The 15,504-nt window shown below is 53.8% G+C and overlaps 1 protein-coding gene across 2 annotated transcripts in view; it reads right to left on the bottom strand.

The window, feature by feature from the left end:
* Nucleotides 1–15,504, bottom strand: part of POLE (DNA polymerase epsilon, catalytic subunit) — a 46,067-nt gene that overhangs the window by 2,947 nt on the left and 27,616 nt on the right. For both annotated transcript variants that reach the window (XM_023241229.2, XM_045041257.1), the window contains exons 27-45: nt 14,235–14,337; nt 13,741–13,821; nt 13,499–13,621; nt 12,539–12,751; nt 12,078–12,287; nt 11,730–11,873; nt 10,374–10,514; nt 10,056–10,209; nt 9,873–9,979; nt 9,537–9,713; nt 9,231–9,454; nt 8,916–9,136; nt 8,423–8,627; nt 7,824–7,997; nt 6,752–6,877; nt 5,533–5,665; nt 3,976–4,162; nt 2,974–3,105; nt 2,640–2,833 (exon numbers count right to left, since the gene is read on the bottom strand). In XM_023241229.2, coding sequence (XP_023096997.1) covers nt 2,640–2,833; nt 2,974–3,105; nt 3,976–4,162; nt 5,533–5,665; nt 6,752–6,877; nt 7,824–7,997; nt 8,423–8,627; nt 8,916–9,136; nt 9,231–9,454; nt 9,537–9,713; nt 9,873–9,979; nt 10,056–10,209; nt 10,374–10,514; nt 11,730–11,873; nt 12,078–12,287; nt 12,539–12,751; nt 13,499–13,621; nt 13,741–13,821; nt 14,235–14,337 — 3,049 coding nt within the window. The remainder of the gene's footprint in view (nt 1–2,639; nt 2,834–2,973; nt 3,106–3,975; nt 4,163–5,532; nt 5,666–6,751; nt 6,878–7,823; nt 7,998–8,422; nt 8,628–8,915; nt 9,137–9,230; nt 9,455–9,536; nt 9,714–9,872; nt 9,980–10,055; nt 10,210–10,373; nt 10,515–11,729; nt 11,874–12,077; nt 12,288–12,538; nt 12,752–13,498; nt 13,622–13,740; nt 13,822–14,234; nt 14,338–15,504) is intronic.

The following is a 15,504-nucleotide window of genomic DNA, read 5'->3' as shown; positions in this document are numbered from 1 at the left end:
ATAATGAGGAGCGACCGCCTGTTAGTATGAAGCTGTTTGCTTAAAACATATAGTTTATGTATCTCCATTATAAAAAAAAAAAAAACTGGATTGAATTAAAGAGGAAAACAAAGAGAAAAGATTTCACTGGTAAATTTACCAAACATTAAGCAAAAAAAAAAGTATTCTACACAGTATCTTCCAGGAAACACAAAAGGGAAAACACTTCTGGCTCATTTATGAGGCTGTCATCATCCTGATGCCAAAGGAAGCACAAGAAAACAGCAGACCGACCACCATCATGTGCACTCAAAAATCCTTAACAATACCCAGCAAACTGAACCCACCAATGTATAAAAAAGATGATACGTCACAACCAAGTGCGATTTACTCCAAGAATACAAGCAAGGCTGGATTAATATTTAAAAACCAGTGTCATGTCCAGATGGCCATCAGACATATGAAAAGATGCTCAACATCACTCATCATTAGGGAAATACAAACCAAAATCACAATGACGTATCACCTCACAGCTGCCAGAATGGGCAACATAAAAAAACACAAGACATAACAAATGTGGGTGAGGATGTGAAGAAAAGGGACTCTCGTACACTATCACTGGGAATGCAAACTGGTGTAGCCACTCTGGAGAATAGTATGGAAGTTCCTCAAAAAGTTAAAAATACAATTACGCTACGATCCAACAATTCCACTACTGGGTATTTACTCAAAGAATAAGCAAACACTAATTCAAAAAGATATATGCACCCCTGTGTTTACTGCAGCATTTTTTACGATAGCCAACTTATGGAAGCAACCCAAATGTCCACTGATAAACGAATGGACAAAAAAGATGTGACACAAGATACAAATATCCATGTATCTCTATATATTAGCAGTGAACAACTGGAAACTGAAGTTTTAAAAAGTCAGTGCTATTACGATGGCACCAAACAGCCTGAAAACCTTAGGTGCAAATAATGAAAACCCCAAACACTGATGAAGAAAATCAGAGGCGACCTAAATAAATGGAAAGAGATAGTGGTTCATGAATCAGGAGTCTCAACACTAAGATGTTGTGGGTGCCCAGGTGGCTCAGTCAGTTAAGCGTTCATTGGACTCCTGATTTCAGCTCAGGTCATGATCGCATGTTCGTGAGTTTGAGTCCCACGTTGGGCTCTGCACTGACAGTGCAGAGCCTGCTTGGGATTCTCTCTCATCTGCACCCCCCCCCCCCTTGTGCTTCTGCGCTCTCTCTCAAAATAAATAAATAAACATTAAAAAAAAACCAAGATGTTAATTCTCCCTAAGTTAATCTACAGATTAAAATGATTCTAGGGATACCTAGGTGGTTCAGTTGGTTGAGTGTCCAACTTCAGCACAAGTCATGATATCATGGTTTGTGGGTTCCAATCCACACAGAGCCCGCTTTATTTCTTCTGTGCCCCTCCTCTCCCTCTGTCCCCCTCTCCCTCTCTGCACCTCCCCAACTTGCGACCGCGTGGAGGACCACATGTACACTCTGTGTGTGCCGTGAAAGGAGCCAGACCTAACCGGCCACATAATCCACAACGTGGGATTCTGGAAGAGGTGGCCGTGCAAGGGCAGATCAGTGGTTCGGGGGGAGTTAGCTCAGGTGGAGACCGTTTGAACCTGCCCGCAGCACAGCCCCATCGCTCTGTGAAAGCTTGAACAACTCACTGCACAGACTGAATGTGACTGGGTCAACTTTAGAGAGCACACGGACATCGGACAGACAGATCAGCGCGTGGCAGGGGTGGGTGCGATGTTTGCGGAACGGTGAAATGCCCTGCATCCTGCCTCTGCCACAACTCACAGAACACACACCCACAATGGTGAAATCTCACCGTACGTAAGCTATACCTGAGTAAAAATAAATTTTAAAAACCCTGGAGTCTAACAGAAGAATAAAATGGCAAACTAAACTATTTCTGCACCACAACCAGAAGTCACCTGATCCTGGAGCATCCTGTAACTGAATGCCCAGGAAAGTGCTCTCTGAGGGGTGACACCTGCACAGTCGCTATCTGGTAATATTATCCCATCGCTGACTCCGCCCGCCTTTCCCAGAAAGCATTTAGCATCCGAGCAAGCTCTCCTCTGTGATTTCACCACAGCCTGCTCATTGTGGGAGACTGTTCCCGGTCCCGGCCCTTGGCCCCACCAGATCCACAAGCACCGCCATTTCATAGCTTGCCCACTCAGCAGGTGCCTCTCACCAGCACCCCCAGACCATCCTACCCCAGGGCCTTTGCACCCTCAGGTTCTTCTTCAGGTCCGCACACGGCTGGACCCTCCTGCTCAATGTGGTCTCAGGCCCCAACTTCCTCATCTACCCTGCCCTTCTGAGAGCACCTCAGCCCGCCTCCCCTCTCTGGGCTCACCTGTCCCTGACTGACTTGTCCTCGCCCTCCCTGGAGGACAGGCTCCGTGAGGACGGTGGGGGGGGGGGCTCTGGTCTCCTCCCACTTCTAGCCCCAAATGCCTCACACAGCAGATGCAAGGAATGAGCAGTGAGAGTTCGTGGAATCAACAAGGTTGTACTCCTGGCACCCTCGCTTCCCACACACACTGACACTCTTGTGAGTGATCGCATTAGCGTTAAGCATCTCTGCCCCGCACACGTGTCGCGGCCTCACCTTGCACACGTATTTGATGAACTCCAGCGCAGGGTTATTGAGCAGCAAGTGAGAACCAGGGAGGACAGGGAACATTTTTGAGAGCTCAGTGGCGTTCCGGGAACCCGTGACTTTCTTCTGAATCTTCTGAGTGATGGTGAAGAAGTTCTGAGTGAGTTCATTTGCCACGTAATCTTGAGAGAAGGTGATCACTCCTGGGAAGGAAAGGGATGCGGCACATGCTCCCCATTTTGCAGTGATAAGGACACTAAGGGAAGGACACGGGGACCCCCAGAGCAGAGGGCTCAGGTTCTAGGGACAGAGGGGTGGCCTCAGGCAGCAAGGGGGTGCTCACCAGGAAGGGCTCCGGCCACCGCCTGGGCCTCTTGGGAGAGCTGGCTGGGCCCCCTCCTCCGCAGGGGGGTGCTCCCCGGGACACTGCGCCTCAGCTCCTCCTTCATGCTGTGGTACACGGCCACAATGTATGCTGCAGAGACAGGCCACAGGCCTTGAGAGTCAGGACCCAGGGGGCCCTGTGGCTGGTCAGACCTCCAGCCAGCCTGGGCTGAAATATCATTACTAGTCGTGACTCTTGGCTGCATTTGGACGAGCCAAAATCAATTGGAAAAATGGGAATAAGCAGGGCACTTACTGAGGCCCAAGTCCAAGTGCACCTTAATAGGGAGAGTGCCGTGTAAGCCACACTCACCAACCTTCCTGCCGCACAGTGACACAGTGACACAACATGGCTCATAACAAACACAAGTCTAGGCTCCTGGTGTCGGCACGCATTCTGAGGTAGCCCCCCAGGAGTTTCAAAAGAGAAGTAGAGAGAGACTCAAGGGCGAGCACACATGCAGTTATAAACGAAACCACCGCTGTGGCTGCACATCGCTAGGTCTGAGTGGTGTTCCCAGCCCTCGCCACCTGCTCTCCCCTAATGACGAGCTCTGTGTGACAGAGTGTAATGTATACACTTTGTGTGCATGTGATCTCAGACACCCTGGTTTGTCAACACCGAACCTTTACCAACACTGCACCTCTAGACCCAAGTCAGATACAGAAGATTCTGACACAGAAATTGAGCCTCAAAGACCAGCCAGTGGGCAACTGATTCAGGAAGTTTCCAACCTTCTGTACTTGGTGTTTACTTTTACTTGCTCTGTGCGCACACGCAAGTCCTGGGACTTGCGGACACGCCCCAGGGCAGAGGACAGGGGTCCAGCCCCGCAAGGCCGGCACAGCCAGTGCACGCCCACCAGACTTGACTTCCCCTTTACCTCCTTGCTATGCAAACACGCCAGAGCCACATGACTCCCACCGCCAGACTCCGACGCAAGCTAGCGGGCCGGCTCACCCGAAACGATCATGAGGAAGTAGCTCTGGCAGGAGGCTGCCTGCGGCAGGAACTGCACGATGTTCCAGTTGTTTTCCAGCATGTCCTCCACGTCGGGCTCCTGGGCACCTTCCTCCTCCTCCTCTTCCTCCCCACCTTCCTCCTCCTCCTCCTCCTCCTCCTCTCTGCCTTCTTTTCGGGAGTCTTGCTGTAACGCAGACGCAACACACCTGAGTCATTCTACACCTGGGTCTACTGACCCCTTGTGCCTCGTGAGATGCTCATCGAGTCGTTCCACATCCCTGAGCCTGAGTCAAAGTCCCGCAGGATGGCTCTAAGGACGAGGCCACTTAGGAGATGAAGCTGCTTAGGTAACGCACCCGGTGTGTACTCAGCAAATGCTGATCGTGATTCTCACTTTGTTCTTCCAGTGAATTCACTTCAGAATTCTTTAACTCCCACCTCCCAGGTAGGGAAGATTCACGACTGGGTGACCTTGGGTGACTAGATCTCTTGTCTGAATCCCACACGTCCTGGGACGGTGACAATCCTACCCGAGGGGCCCTACTGCAGATATCTCCCGCGTGACCAAATTCCCCTCTCAGTGGCGCCTTCCACGTCAACGTGTGAACTCTGGCATCCCCCACACCCTTCAAGCAGCACCCACTGCCTTCTCCTGATTCAGCTACGATACCTGCACTTCCCTCCCATCGTGGTCTCCACAGACCTCCTGTCCCAGCACTGAGGACGGCCGGACCTTGTGCACACGCCACACACCCTGGCCAGGCTTGGCTCCTCTCACCCTACACGTGCTCTCCTGCCCCATCCATCTTATCGTAGACGCGTGGCTCCACACCCCTGGGTGCCCCCACACCCCCAGGTGTCACCTCCATCCATTCCATTGGCTTGTACACTCCACCTTCAAAACCCACCCAAGTCCTTCTCCCAGACTCCACCCTGCCCCCCACCCTCCCCTGGGCTGATGCTAACTGGGCTCCTACTGAAGCCTTGATCTCCTACGCTGTTGTCGACAACACGGGGCCCTAGTGGAGGCCCTGACGTGCTCCTGCTCAGAGTCTCTTTGTCACTAAAAGCCAAGACTCCAACTCGGCCTTTGGGCCCAAGGAGGCTGCCTGTGGCAGGAACCGTACGATGTTCCAGTTCTTTTCCTGGCTGCTCTGTGCTACCCGTGACCCCCACCCAGCCCTGCTCTGTTGTCATGGCTATGCTGACACTGCACCCCCGGCCCAGTTCTTCATTCCCTGCTTGCCTGTCCCCTCTTTAGAGGCCTCTGTGACGGTCCCACCTGAGTCAGTCCCCTGCTCCACAGCCCGCTCTCTGCCCTCCCTCAGCCCTTACCGTTGCCAGTGCTGCACGTTCCCCATCTGCCCATTTGCTCACCTCTTCCCTCACAGATCCCCCGGGGGCAGCACGCTCTTGCGGGAACGGCTGCAGGATGGGGCCCAGAACTGGGCCAGGCGCTGGACCCATGAGCACCAAACATGTGCAAAGAGACAAAGACGGGCCCCAAAGCTGTCTCAGACCCCAGCCTGGGCTCTCCAGACTGTGATATCTTACCTGTCCACAGTGAATACTAGATGGGACGTTTCCTTTGATTCCACCATAGTTAGAGGGATCCATCCAGAGAAGAAACTCCCAGCACCGAGAGAAAGAAATCGTCAAGGAATGGAAGATCTCTTTAGAATGGACGCTGAAAAGAAGCCAAATAGAAACTGCTTACATGAAATCATTTTTTTCTCCACTCTCCTCCTTTTATTTTCGTACCTGCTTACCCTTCACTTCTTAACAAAAACTTACGGGGGATTCAAACTATATCAGCCCTCCAACTTTCCAGAGGACGTGATAAACCCGACGCTAAGGCGACTTCTGCACCAGGCAAGAGGGAGCGGCAGGGACCCGTGCTGAGGGACCAGAGAAGCAAGAGCCCCTCTGTGTGCAAGGAGACTACACAGAGCAGGGACAAGGACCGCTGAGTGCCCGCTCCCACCGCTGTCCGAGAGCCTCAGGACTCACAAGGTGCCCAGGGCTGCACTCACAGCAATCTTGCTTCACCAGTGAGCAACAGTGAGCTCTAGACTAAACATGGCTCTGGCCCAGCCTGCCTATAAATCACAAAAAATGCTCAAAAGGCCAATGTGTTTCCAAGTAAGAAAGCTCTAGAACATCTACAGAAGAATAAAACGCCAAGGTATCCATGAGACAAGGCATTCACATGTGTTCACAACTGCCGACATCCATTGCGGTATCACCAGGCTCCCAGGCAATGCGGAATCGGGAGAAAAACCTACCACTGAATACAAATCAGAACGGACACAAGTGTTCTACTGAGCAAAGCAGGACACTGAAATGGTTATTGACCCCGGATTCTAGTCATAAAGCTAGAGGAAAGACAGAGCAGGCTCAGCAGACTCTAGGAATACTAAGACCCAGCTAGGCTTACAGACACGTGAGAGGAAAACCACCCTGGACGGGATGAACGGCAGACTAAACACTGCAGGAAAGGATTAGCAACTTTAAGGACACAACAAAGGAAATTACCCAAAAAGAAACAGAGAGAAATAAAACTTTCAAAACAGATCTAACTATAATTCTATACCAGCAACGAGATCTCCCAAAAATAAAGGTAAAATAAAGGCTTCTTTAGACATCCAGTGGCAGAAAGAATTCATTACGAACAGATCCATGCTACGAGTGATTTACAGGAAGTCCCTCAGCAGAAGGGAAAGGACACCAGATCAGAACACAAAGGAAGGCAGAATTCTAGAAATGTAAACACCTGTTGGTGATGTACTCCACGTAGGCAATGGCATCTGCGACCCGCCGCTTCTTCGTGCAGAGGATGATGCGGTTGAAGTTGGCATAGACGACAGAGGACCCCAAGCGCTTGAACTCAGCGATGAGCCTGTAGACCAAGGTCACAATCACCAGTCGCGATGCCACAGAGGACACCACAAGACATCATGGGAAAACAAGCTAAGGATCCTAAACGAAAAAGCTATTCTAAATATGCCTGAAATCCAGACGCAACAGAGTGAAGATTTCTCAGGGCAAAACAAATACTTGTTTCTTTCATAAACAAAGCCAAACAGAATCAAAAACAGGAGAAAACATGCTATCACATCACACAAAAATGGCTAATTTTTACGTAGAAACAACTCATATAAATCACTGAGGAAAAAAACCAACAAAACTACAGAAAAATGGACAAAGGATATAAAAAGAAAGTTCAAATTCACTTATGAGTACTGCAGAGCAAGAGTACACTGGGTTAGCACTTCACCACACGAGGTCGGCCCCAGTGTCTGCGTGCTGGTGGGGCTGCGGACACACATTCTCAGTCTCTGTTGGACACACAAACAACTGTACAACTTCCACGGAGAGCGCTTTGTCGCTAAGAATCAAATTAGCGTTTTCCTATCCAGTCAAGAGCTCTATCAAACCTGCACCAGTGCTTTTGCCAGAGACTATTCCAGAGATGTGTTCCCGTGACCTTGGGCACAAGGCCATTCTTGCTTGGTGATCTGTAACAGCCTGAGTTCTGGAAGCAGCCCGAGTGCCCATTAGGATGATACATCCACACATGGGTCTCCAATATCTGCTCTTAACTACAGGTGCAGAACACACACACAGGGCATGAGGACTTGTGCCAACAGTACGCAGAAAGACCCCAGCACACGGCACACCTGTGCAGGATGCTGAGCAGGCTTGGACAGCAGCTAAGCACTCCCTGGGACCTTTACCGCCATGGACCACTAGCCCGGGGCGTCGGCCGGCCATTCCTGTGAATTTGGGGACTGGGGAGGGGCTGGGGTCAGCAGGGCCTGGAGCAAGCCGCTGGCAGCACTCACTGCAGGAAGAGCTTCTTCATCATGTTGTGGAGCGTGCGGTGCAGGGCGGGGTCGTGCAGCAGCGAGGATGGGGACCGGAGCCAGCGGTAGAAGTGCATCACCTGGTTGTCAGCGTAGATATTGCGGTACTGTGTGATCTCCTTCACCCAGCCCACCACCATGCTCTTCAGGATCCTGGAAGAAAGGCATGGAGGGTGGCCCTTCGTCCCTGATACCAGCTTCCCCCTGTTGTGCTGTCACCTCTGCCCCCTCTCCTCACTGTCCAAACCCTATCGCTGGGCCCTCATGTGCGCCCTCAGGCCTCACTCTGCACTCAACGCCTACAACACACCAATGGCCACAGGAAGGGGCCAGAATGGTGCCCGGAGGGCAGCAAAGCCCAGCGACTGGAGGAAAGAGCTTGGCCCCATATGGGGTGCTGGTTCTGCCGCCCTGGGGGAGAGAAGCCCCAGTGACAACGTCTTAGCTCTTAGTTTTCCAAAATGAGGGCAGAGGATAAATAGGTTTCTAATGTCCCTTCTAAACCCCAAGCCCAGCCATCCTGCCTAGGGAGAGGACTGGGCACACGAACAAAAGGGCAGGCTGTGCTCTCAGGGCACCTGAACGTGCTGGAGCAGAGGGCTGTCTCATCGTAGCTGGCCGGGGTGCCGGCGGCCTGATTGCCGGTGATCATGTCCTCCAGGGAGGCCTGCTGGATCACGTCGAAGCTGATGCCCACGCTGTCAGCCCCCTCCATGTCATTGATGTGGTGGGACTGCAAGATGGTGTTGACGGCCAGGTTCTGGATGTCCAGCTCCACGCACACTGCACACAGAGACACCCCTGTGGTGCCCGTGGGCCGACTGCAGCAAGTGCTACCTCAGGAAACACACCGCTCCCGGGGCAGCCGGGCTGGCTGACAAGCCTGTCACTGAGCGACTAAAGAGCCCAGCCCCGCTCGTCCCACACCCACGGATGCTGCTTCAGGCTCAGTGCCCACACTGTCACGGCCGAGCGCGGGGCATCCGCCACTGGGTGTTCCCACCACCAGAGAATGGCAATGCGTGGCGGAAACGCCAGCAGCCGGGGACCCCCGGTGCCTCAAGCACCTACGCGTGGAGTAGCAGCCCGGACAGTTGATCTCCACGCTGGCCTGGTCGTCGAACTCCATGACGAGGCGATTGTCGTCGGCCTCCTTGCCGCCCAGGTCAGGGCGCGCCGTGGGGGACAGCCAGAGCAGGTGGTTGTGGCGCTGCAGGTGGCGGGCAAAGAAGAGGTCGGAGCCGAAGGTGGAGATGTCTTCGGGCAGGTTCCCAATGGGGATGTGGAAGTACCTGCAGAGGGCACGGGGTCAGCCCCAGGGAAGGGACGGACGAACCGGGAACAGCCAGAGCCCAGAAACGGAGAAATGCCCTCCACTCCCCTCACCTGCTCATCTCGAAGGCCTGGGACAGGCAGGTGTCCAGGTTGAGGTAGTGGCGGATCATGCGCCGGGCACCGAGGCGCTGCCAGTCCAGGACTCCATAGCTGACCCTATCAGCCACGCGGACCGGCACCAGCGGGAAGTCCTCCAGGACGGGCACCTCGCCAGCCAGCCTCTTCAGCTCCCAGTTGGACTGAACAGCGATGAGTGTGGGCCCACGGCGCTCCTCCTGGACGTAAGGGAAGCAAGCGGCTGGCGGGGAGGGGGCGTTGGGGGGAGGGGCTCACACACAGAAGCCCCACCCCACTCACCTTGTAGGCCAGCAGGAAGCGCTGGATGGCTCTGCAGATGGTTTTCAAGTCGGTTTCAGCCCGAACTTCAAAAGTGTGTTTGGGGGGAGGCAGGAGCTCGGGGCCCACCTTCTCCATCAGGAGGCTGTGCTCGGCGGTATACAGGGCGCTGAGGCTGGGCATCTGGTTGCTTCGCACCTGGACAGTGGGGGCCGTGTCAGCCCTCTCCCCACGCAGGTGCTGCCGCAGGGACCCCTTTGTGGCTCCACTTCAAAAGGCATCACCACAGGCACTGGGGGCAGAGGCCCGTCCCGCCCAGGGGCCTGTCCCTCCCCGAGCCCCTCGCCAGGAACTCACGGTGTCCAGCACGAACACAGACGCCCTGCGCTGGGAGGGCACAAACAGGCCAAAGAGCGCCTTGTGGCCTTGTGCGTGGTGGTACAGGTAGAGGTGGCGGATGCTCCCTGCAGGGCAACACGGCTGTCACCCCGACGTGCGTGGGAGGCCGGGCCGGGCAAAGGCAGCGGGCACACGTCCTACCTGGTTCCAAGTAGCTGAACTGGGCCAGAGAGCGCATCTCCAGGTGCTCAAGAGCAAAGGTTTCTGCTTCTCGGCCTGAAAGGTGTCTCACCAGCTGTTTATTGACCACACACACACAGCCCAGCTGCACCAGGGCCCGGAACAATAACGGAACCTGGGAGAGGGGTGGACAGGGCAGGGTGAGGCCACTGCCCGCGTGTCCTCAGCAGACACACTGCTGGAGTTCACCGGGAGGGCGGCCCAGAGCCGGGCTGCTAGCCCGTCCACGCCATACGCAATTTTGCTTCCTCCATTCCATCCAGCTGGGAAGATGATCACCTGTGTCTCGTACACGCCCTCGATGTCTGGGGCCGACAATTCAGTATTGATCTCGTTGACGTGTTCCTGATACATGTCCTCAGGCACCGAGTACTCGTAGAGGTTGTAGACCACGTTGGAGCGAGGAAGCACTCGACTGACCTGGTGAAACAGCGCGCCAGCCTGGTCACAAGGCTCACCGGTGACGTCTGTTGAACTCGCATACTCCGTGCATCCCTTAAATAGTCCTAGGGCTTGTGCAGCCGCAGCCACACGTGAGCCCCTCAGAGCCCGTCTCTCCTCACAGGTAAAACTAAACCTGGAAGCTGGGGCTGTAGGTTCAAAAAGCAGCCTGGGGCTTATGAAAAGCAGAGGAGCTTTGGGGCAGTGAGGGGAGCAGGTGTCCCCAGGTTATTTTCCTGTTGTCTGCCAGTCAGAGGACGGGTGTGGGGGAGCCAGAGAGTGGAGCAGAGCAGGGCACCCAAAGGGAAAACCTCCCCACAGAAAAAGTGTTCTCCGAGGTGACAATGCGGCATCGCATCCAGGAAAGCGACAGGAATCCCAGACCATCTGTTCTCCGCCTTCACGCGCCCCACCCTTTCCAGGGCCGCACGCCCCTGAATCCTGGTGGGGGCAGAGTCCCACCTTCTCCAGAAAGCCTCTGCAGTCTAGTCTCAGTTACAAACTCCCACATCTCGTCGCAACTAGACGTCAGCGCATTCCGCGCGTCCGAGCACCCACTGAGAAATGCGCACGACAGCCTCAGTAAACGAGCTTCGGGCAGAACTAAACTAGCCGGACTCCATGACAGGCTAACCTACAGGCAGAACCCGGGTGTCAAGGGAACGGTGGTGAGCCAGGGCTGGGGGAGGGGACGATCTGCAAAGGGTCCCAGTTTGTTCTGAGGGAGATAAAACGCTCGAGGACTGGCGGTGGCAGAGGCTGCAGGACGGGACGCACGGAAAGCCACTGAACCGCATGCTTTCACCAAGGGAACCCTGAGGCGTGAGAAGTCTGTCCAGGGAGGCTGCTGACATGAGAAGCGCCTATGGAAACAGACTCCAGCCACTGACACATGTCCCCCTCGTCCCTCCCCTGCTACACAGACATCGGACGTAAGAGGATGGCGCCCCCAGGACACCGGCAACTCCAGCCCCTGAGCGTTCGCTCTGTGCCCAGTGCTCCACAGACACCGTTTCACTCTTCACAGCACCCCAAGAAGGTGCTCCAGCACACCCGGCTCAGCATCACAGCTCACCAGGCTTTTGCGTCCACAAAGCCCCATCCTTTATGTGGCTCCCTCATCGCTGGGGACACCACCTCAGAGGCGGAGCAGACAGCTGACCACAGTGACCAGCAGCATCTGCTGCCCCGTACCTTGCGGTATGAAGGCCCCTCCTCGGCTTTAGCCACCCGCTGGTTAACATAGAACTGGCGGGGGATGTTCAGCCTGATGCAGTACAAGTCACTGCTGATGACGGCCCACAGCCTGAACAAGCCGGCCTGGCTGGTCTCACTGATCTGGAACGGAGAGAGCAGACCACGTGTCACCTCGACACAAACCGTGCTCACACTCCTGAGTGCTCTCCGGCACCAGCCCCAATCACAGGGCACAAAAGTAACGGAGGGTCCCCAGGATCGTGAGCTGGCCAGACACCCCTTCCCATCGGCTGTGATGCTGCCCTTGGGGGGCATCCCACCCCCCAAACTGATGGCAGTCTGCACCTGCACGATCTGCCACGGAAGGTCCAAAATGCTGCGGGCGGCTCTTCGCAAGAAGCCCCCCAGCCCGGTGGCAGGCCTGTCGCGGACAGCCCCAGGCCGAGGGTCGCCTTCTGCCACTTCCAGACGCCGCCTCTTCTTGCGACCCAGGCGCTGCCGGGCCTGCAGCTGCCACTTCTTCTTGTGGAATCGGAGCCAGACCAGCCACTCTTCCTAGGGCAGACGGTGAAGCAAGTCAGGAAGAGGGGGCAGTCAACACAACCCAGGGGCACGCGGTAAAGCAGAAACAGCCTTGCACAGCAACTGCATTAAACAGCTTCCCAGTGCAGGTGTCTCTGGTGAGGACGCCTCTCACCCATGCAGGGCCCCGGAGCTACACAGCAGACTCCACGGGAGACCTCAAGCTACAGCTCGGGCCAGGCTGCTGCCCCCGCCCCCTCCCACCGGCCACGTCGACGTGTCACCTGCGTGGTCCCGAGGGCCGGAGGCGGCCCCAAGATCTCCTGCCAGGGCACCGTCAGCTCCAGGTCCTGCGACTCCCCCTGGCTCTCCCAGAGGACGCGCTTCCTCCTGGTGGCAACAGGAACCACTGAGCGCGGTGGCTTTGCCAGGCCGAGGTCTTCCATGTCCGGAGCACCAAGGCTCTGTGTGCCTTCTGGAGCCTGGGCCACGCCCACCTGCAAAGACCCAGGAGACTGAAAACACCACGATCTCTCAGGAAACTCCACCTCTAGAAATACACATGTGGGATCAAATGAATAGGCTAAGATACTTGTACACAAAGATGTGCATCTACTGACTGATCTGGTTCCAATTTCTAATAGCGAAAAGGTCAAATAGAAAACATCAGTCGAGTACGACTATTTTTCCCTTGTTTGCTCTGGGATTCGCTCCTTTTCGTAAGACAGAATAAAATACTGCAGAGAACAGGTCCTCTCTTTTCCTTCCCAGCCCCCAGTGCTCTAGTTTACAGTGTGCTTTTGGGGGGTGGGGAAAAAAACAATAGTAAAAATGAAGTTCACTTTGCATCTCCAGCAGCTGAGAATTTTCTTTTGGCTCTCCTGACTTCAGCTAAGCCCTTCATTACACTGTCTTTAGTACTGTCTAGTGTTTCTACAGGTTTTTACTTCACAGTTTAGAAAACGGGAGTCCCAAGGCACACTGACGCACTGAGTCCCTGAGCCCCGTTACTGCTCTATTCATACAGAAAACAGTCCTTATCCCTGACAGAAGGCCCAAGGCTTCCTATGCCAGAAGACCCCCCCACCCCCAAGTGGAAAGAGTTGTCTGTCAGGTACACAGTTTTAGAAAGAAAGAAAAGAAAAGAAACACTCTAGACACTTGAATGGGAGCATCCAAGCCTGGGTAGCATGGGGCCCCCACGAGGCCTGACGGGCATGGCTCGGCGGCCCTGGGCCCACTACCTGTCTCCGGCCTTCGAGGACAAAAAGCTCACTGATCTTCTTCTGCTTGCAGATGTCATTCTTCTCCAGAAGTTTCTTGTGCAGCCAGTCAGGGTGCTTGACGCGTGGCACCGGGTTCTTCACCTACAAGAAAGTGACACCATTCACTGACCGATCACTTGTCTGACTGCTAGTAGGGGCCAGGCCCAGGTTTCCAGGCTTCTGAGCCACATCACGCCCTGTCTGCATGGGCGGGGCCTCACCTGCTGCAGGGCCGCAGGGATTGTGATGATCTTCTGTATGGCACTCCCTAGCCGCTCAATGTAGTAGTCCCAGTCCAGGATCTGGGTGCGCACAAGGAGAAACGTTAAGAAGAAAGCAGCAGCCCCGTGCTCCACTCTATACTGAGCACCACACTGAATGCTTCCTGTGTCGTACTTATCCCACCTAGAAATTCTGGGGCAAGAGGTACCCATTTCACAGAGAAGGAAACTGAGGCAGAACACTTAAAGAAACGACTCCCAGGATGACAGTTAGTAGCTGGCTGAGCCAGCACAAGAACCCTGCACCAGAATCTAAGCGCTGCCCGGCACTAGTTTTTCTGGTTTTGTCCTTAAGTGGAACTACTTCCTCACCCACTGTGTACAGAGAGGAGGACATCGAGGGTGGAGACTCAGACAGAATGATGACCCGAGTCAGGGATACTGTGCTGTCGACTCCTCCTCCCAAACTTCTCAGTACAGAAGTCAGCACTCACTGTCCGAATATCGAAGTCTTGGAGGGAAGAACTCTTAAGCCATTTCCGGAGAAAATGCTTCCTCACCATGGGCTCTGCCTGGAAAATGGCGAGTGGGATGGCCCTGGGTGAAAAGAGGCACAAAACTCACAAACACGGAAATCTCTCTAACTCTGTACAGCGTTGACCACGTACACGTATTTCACATGGAAATAAGGACTTAGAACCTAGATTGTAACCTCTTTTATTTAATGACATTGTTTTGTATAAACTACAGCTAATATCTAATGTTTATCATATTCAATAACCAAATAATCCTTCACTGTATTAAAATACCACGGATTAATGCACGATCCCCGCACTGGTGGCCGTTTGGTCTGTGTTGTTTGACCACTGTTGACAGAGCTATTGCCAAAGCCCTCCCCTAAATTACACATCCATGTGCGTGCATGTAATTAGACATTTCTAAAACGTTACTCATTGAGTAAGATACAGAAAGGTCTATCTGCTTTCCTGAAAGAATGCGCCAGTTTTCACGGCACTAGCAAGGCAACAGGGCAACTGTTAATACCTTTCCTTTCACTGGAGGAAACAGTTGTTCCTCTGAATTTTATAAACACAAAGAAACTTAGAACACAACAAACCCCTGTGCACCTATCACCTAGTCCTATCAAACTTCATGCCTTGCCATTTTACTTCACATTTGAGAGAACAGATACAAGGATGAGGCCCTGTGCAGCAATCCTGACTGTCCTCACAGAGATAAACATGGTCCCTGTCTTGGCGTTTACCAATCCCACGCCTGCTCCCATACTACTCTTGTCCGTACGTATGTGTAAACAAACAAGAGCGTTGTCCACGTCTGTAAATTTTATACAGATGGAAGTAGACTGCCTGTGCCAGCCCGCGCATTTACCACGCAGCTGCGATTCAATCGTTCCAATGCCCGCATAGCATTTCACTGCATTAAAAACACATTTGCCCATTTTCTGATTGAGGGAACACTACGGCATTCCCAACGTTTGCTATTAAACACAATGTAAACCACAGGGTCAATCATCCAGGACACATCCCCAGACGTGCTCAATTGTGAGGGGAATCAGGCACCATCTAATGCATCATGCACTGCTGGCTTCTCCAAAGTGACTGTCACCACGCTGTGTACATGTGGGACGACTGGTATTAACACACTTGTTTCCCAATTACAGTGAATTTGCACATCTTTACATGCACTGACCATCAACTTCACTTGCAAATTGCCTGTTCACAGAAGTTGCCTACTTTCTGTGTT

The sequence above is a fragment of the Felis catus genome, chromosome D3 (genome assembly GCF_018350175.1).
Source record: "Felis catus isolate Fca126 chromosome D3, F.catus_Fca126_mat1.0, whole genome shotgun sequence".
NCBI lineage: Eukaryota > Metazoa > Chordata > Mammalia > Carnivora > Felidae > Felis > Felis catus.
Note: the sequence above shows the minus strand (reverse complement) of the source record. Positions and strands in the feature narration are given on the sequence as shown.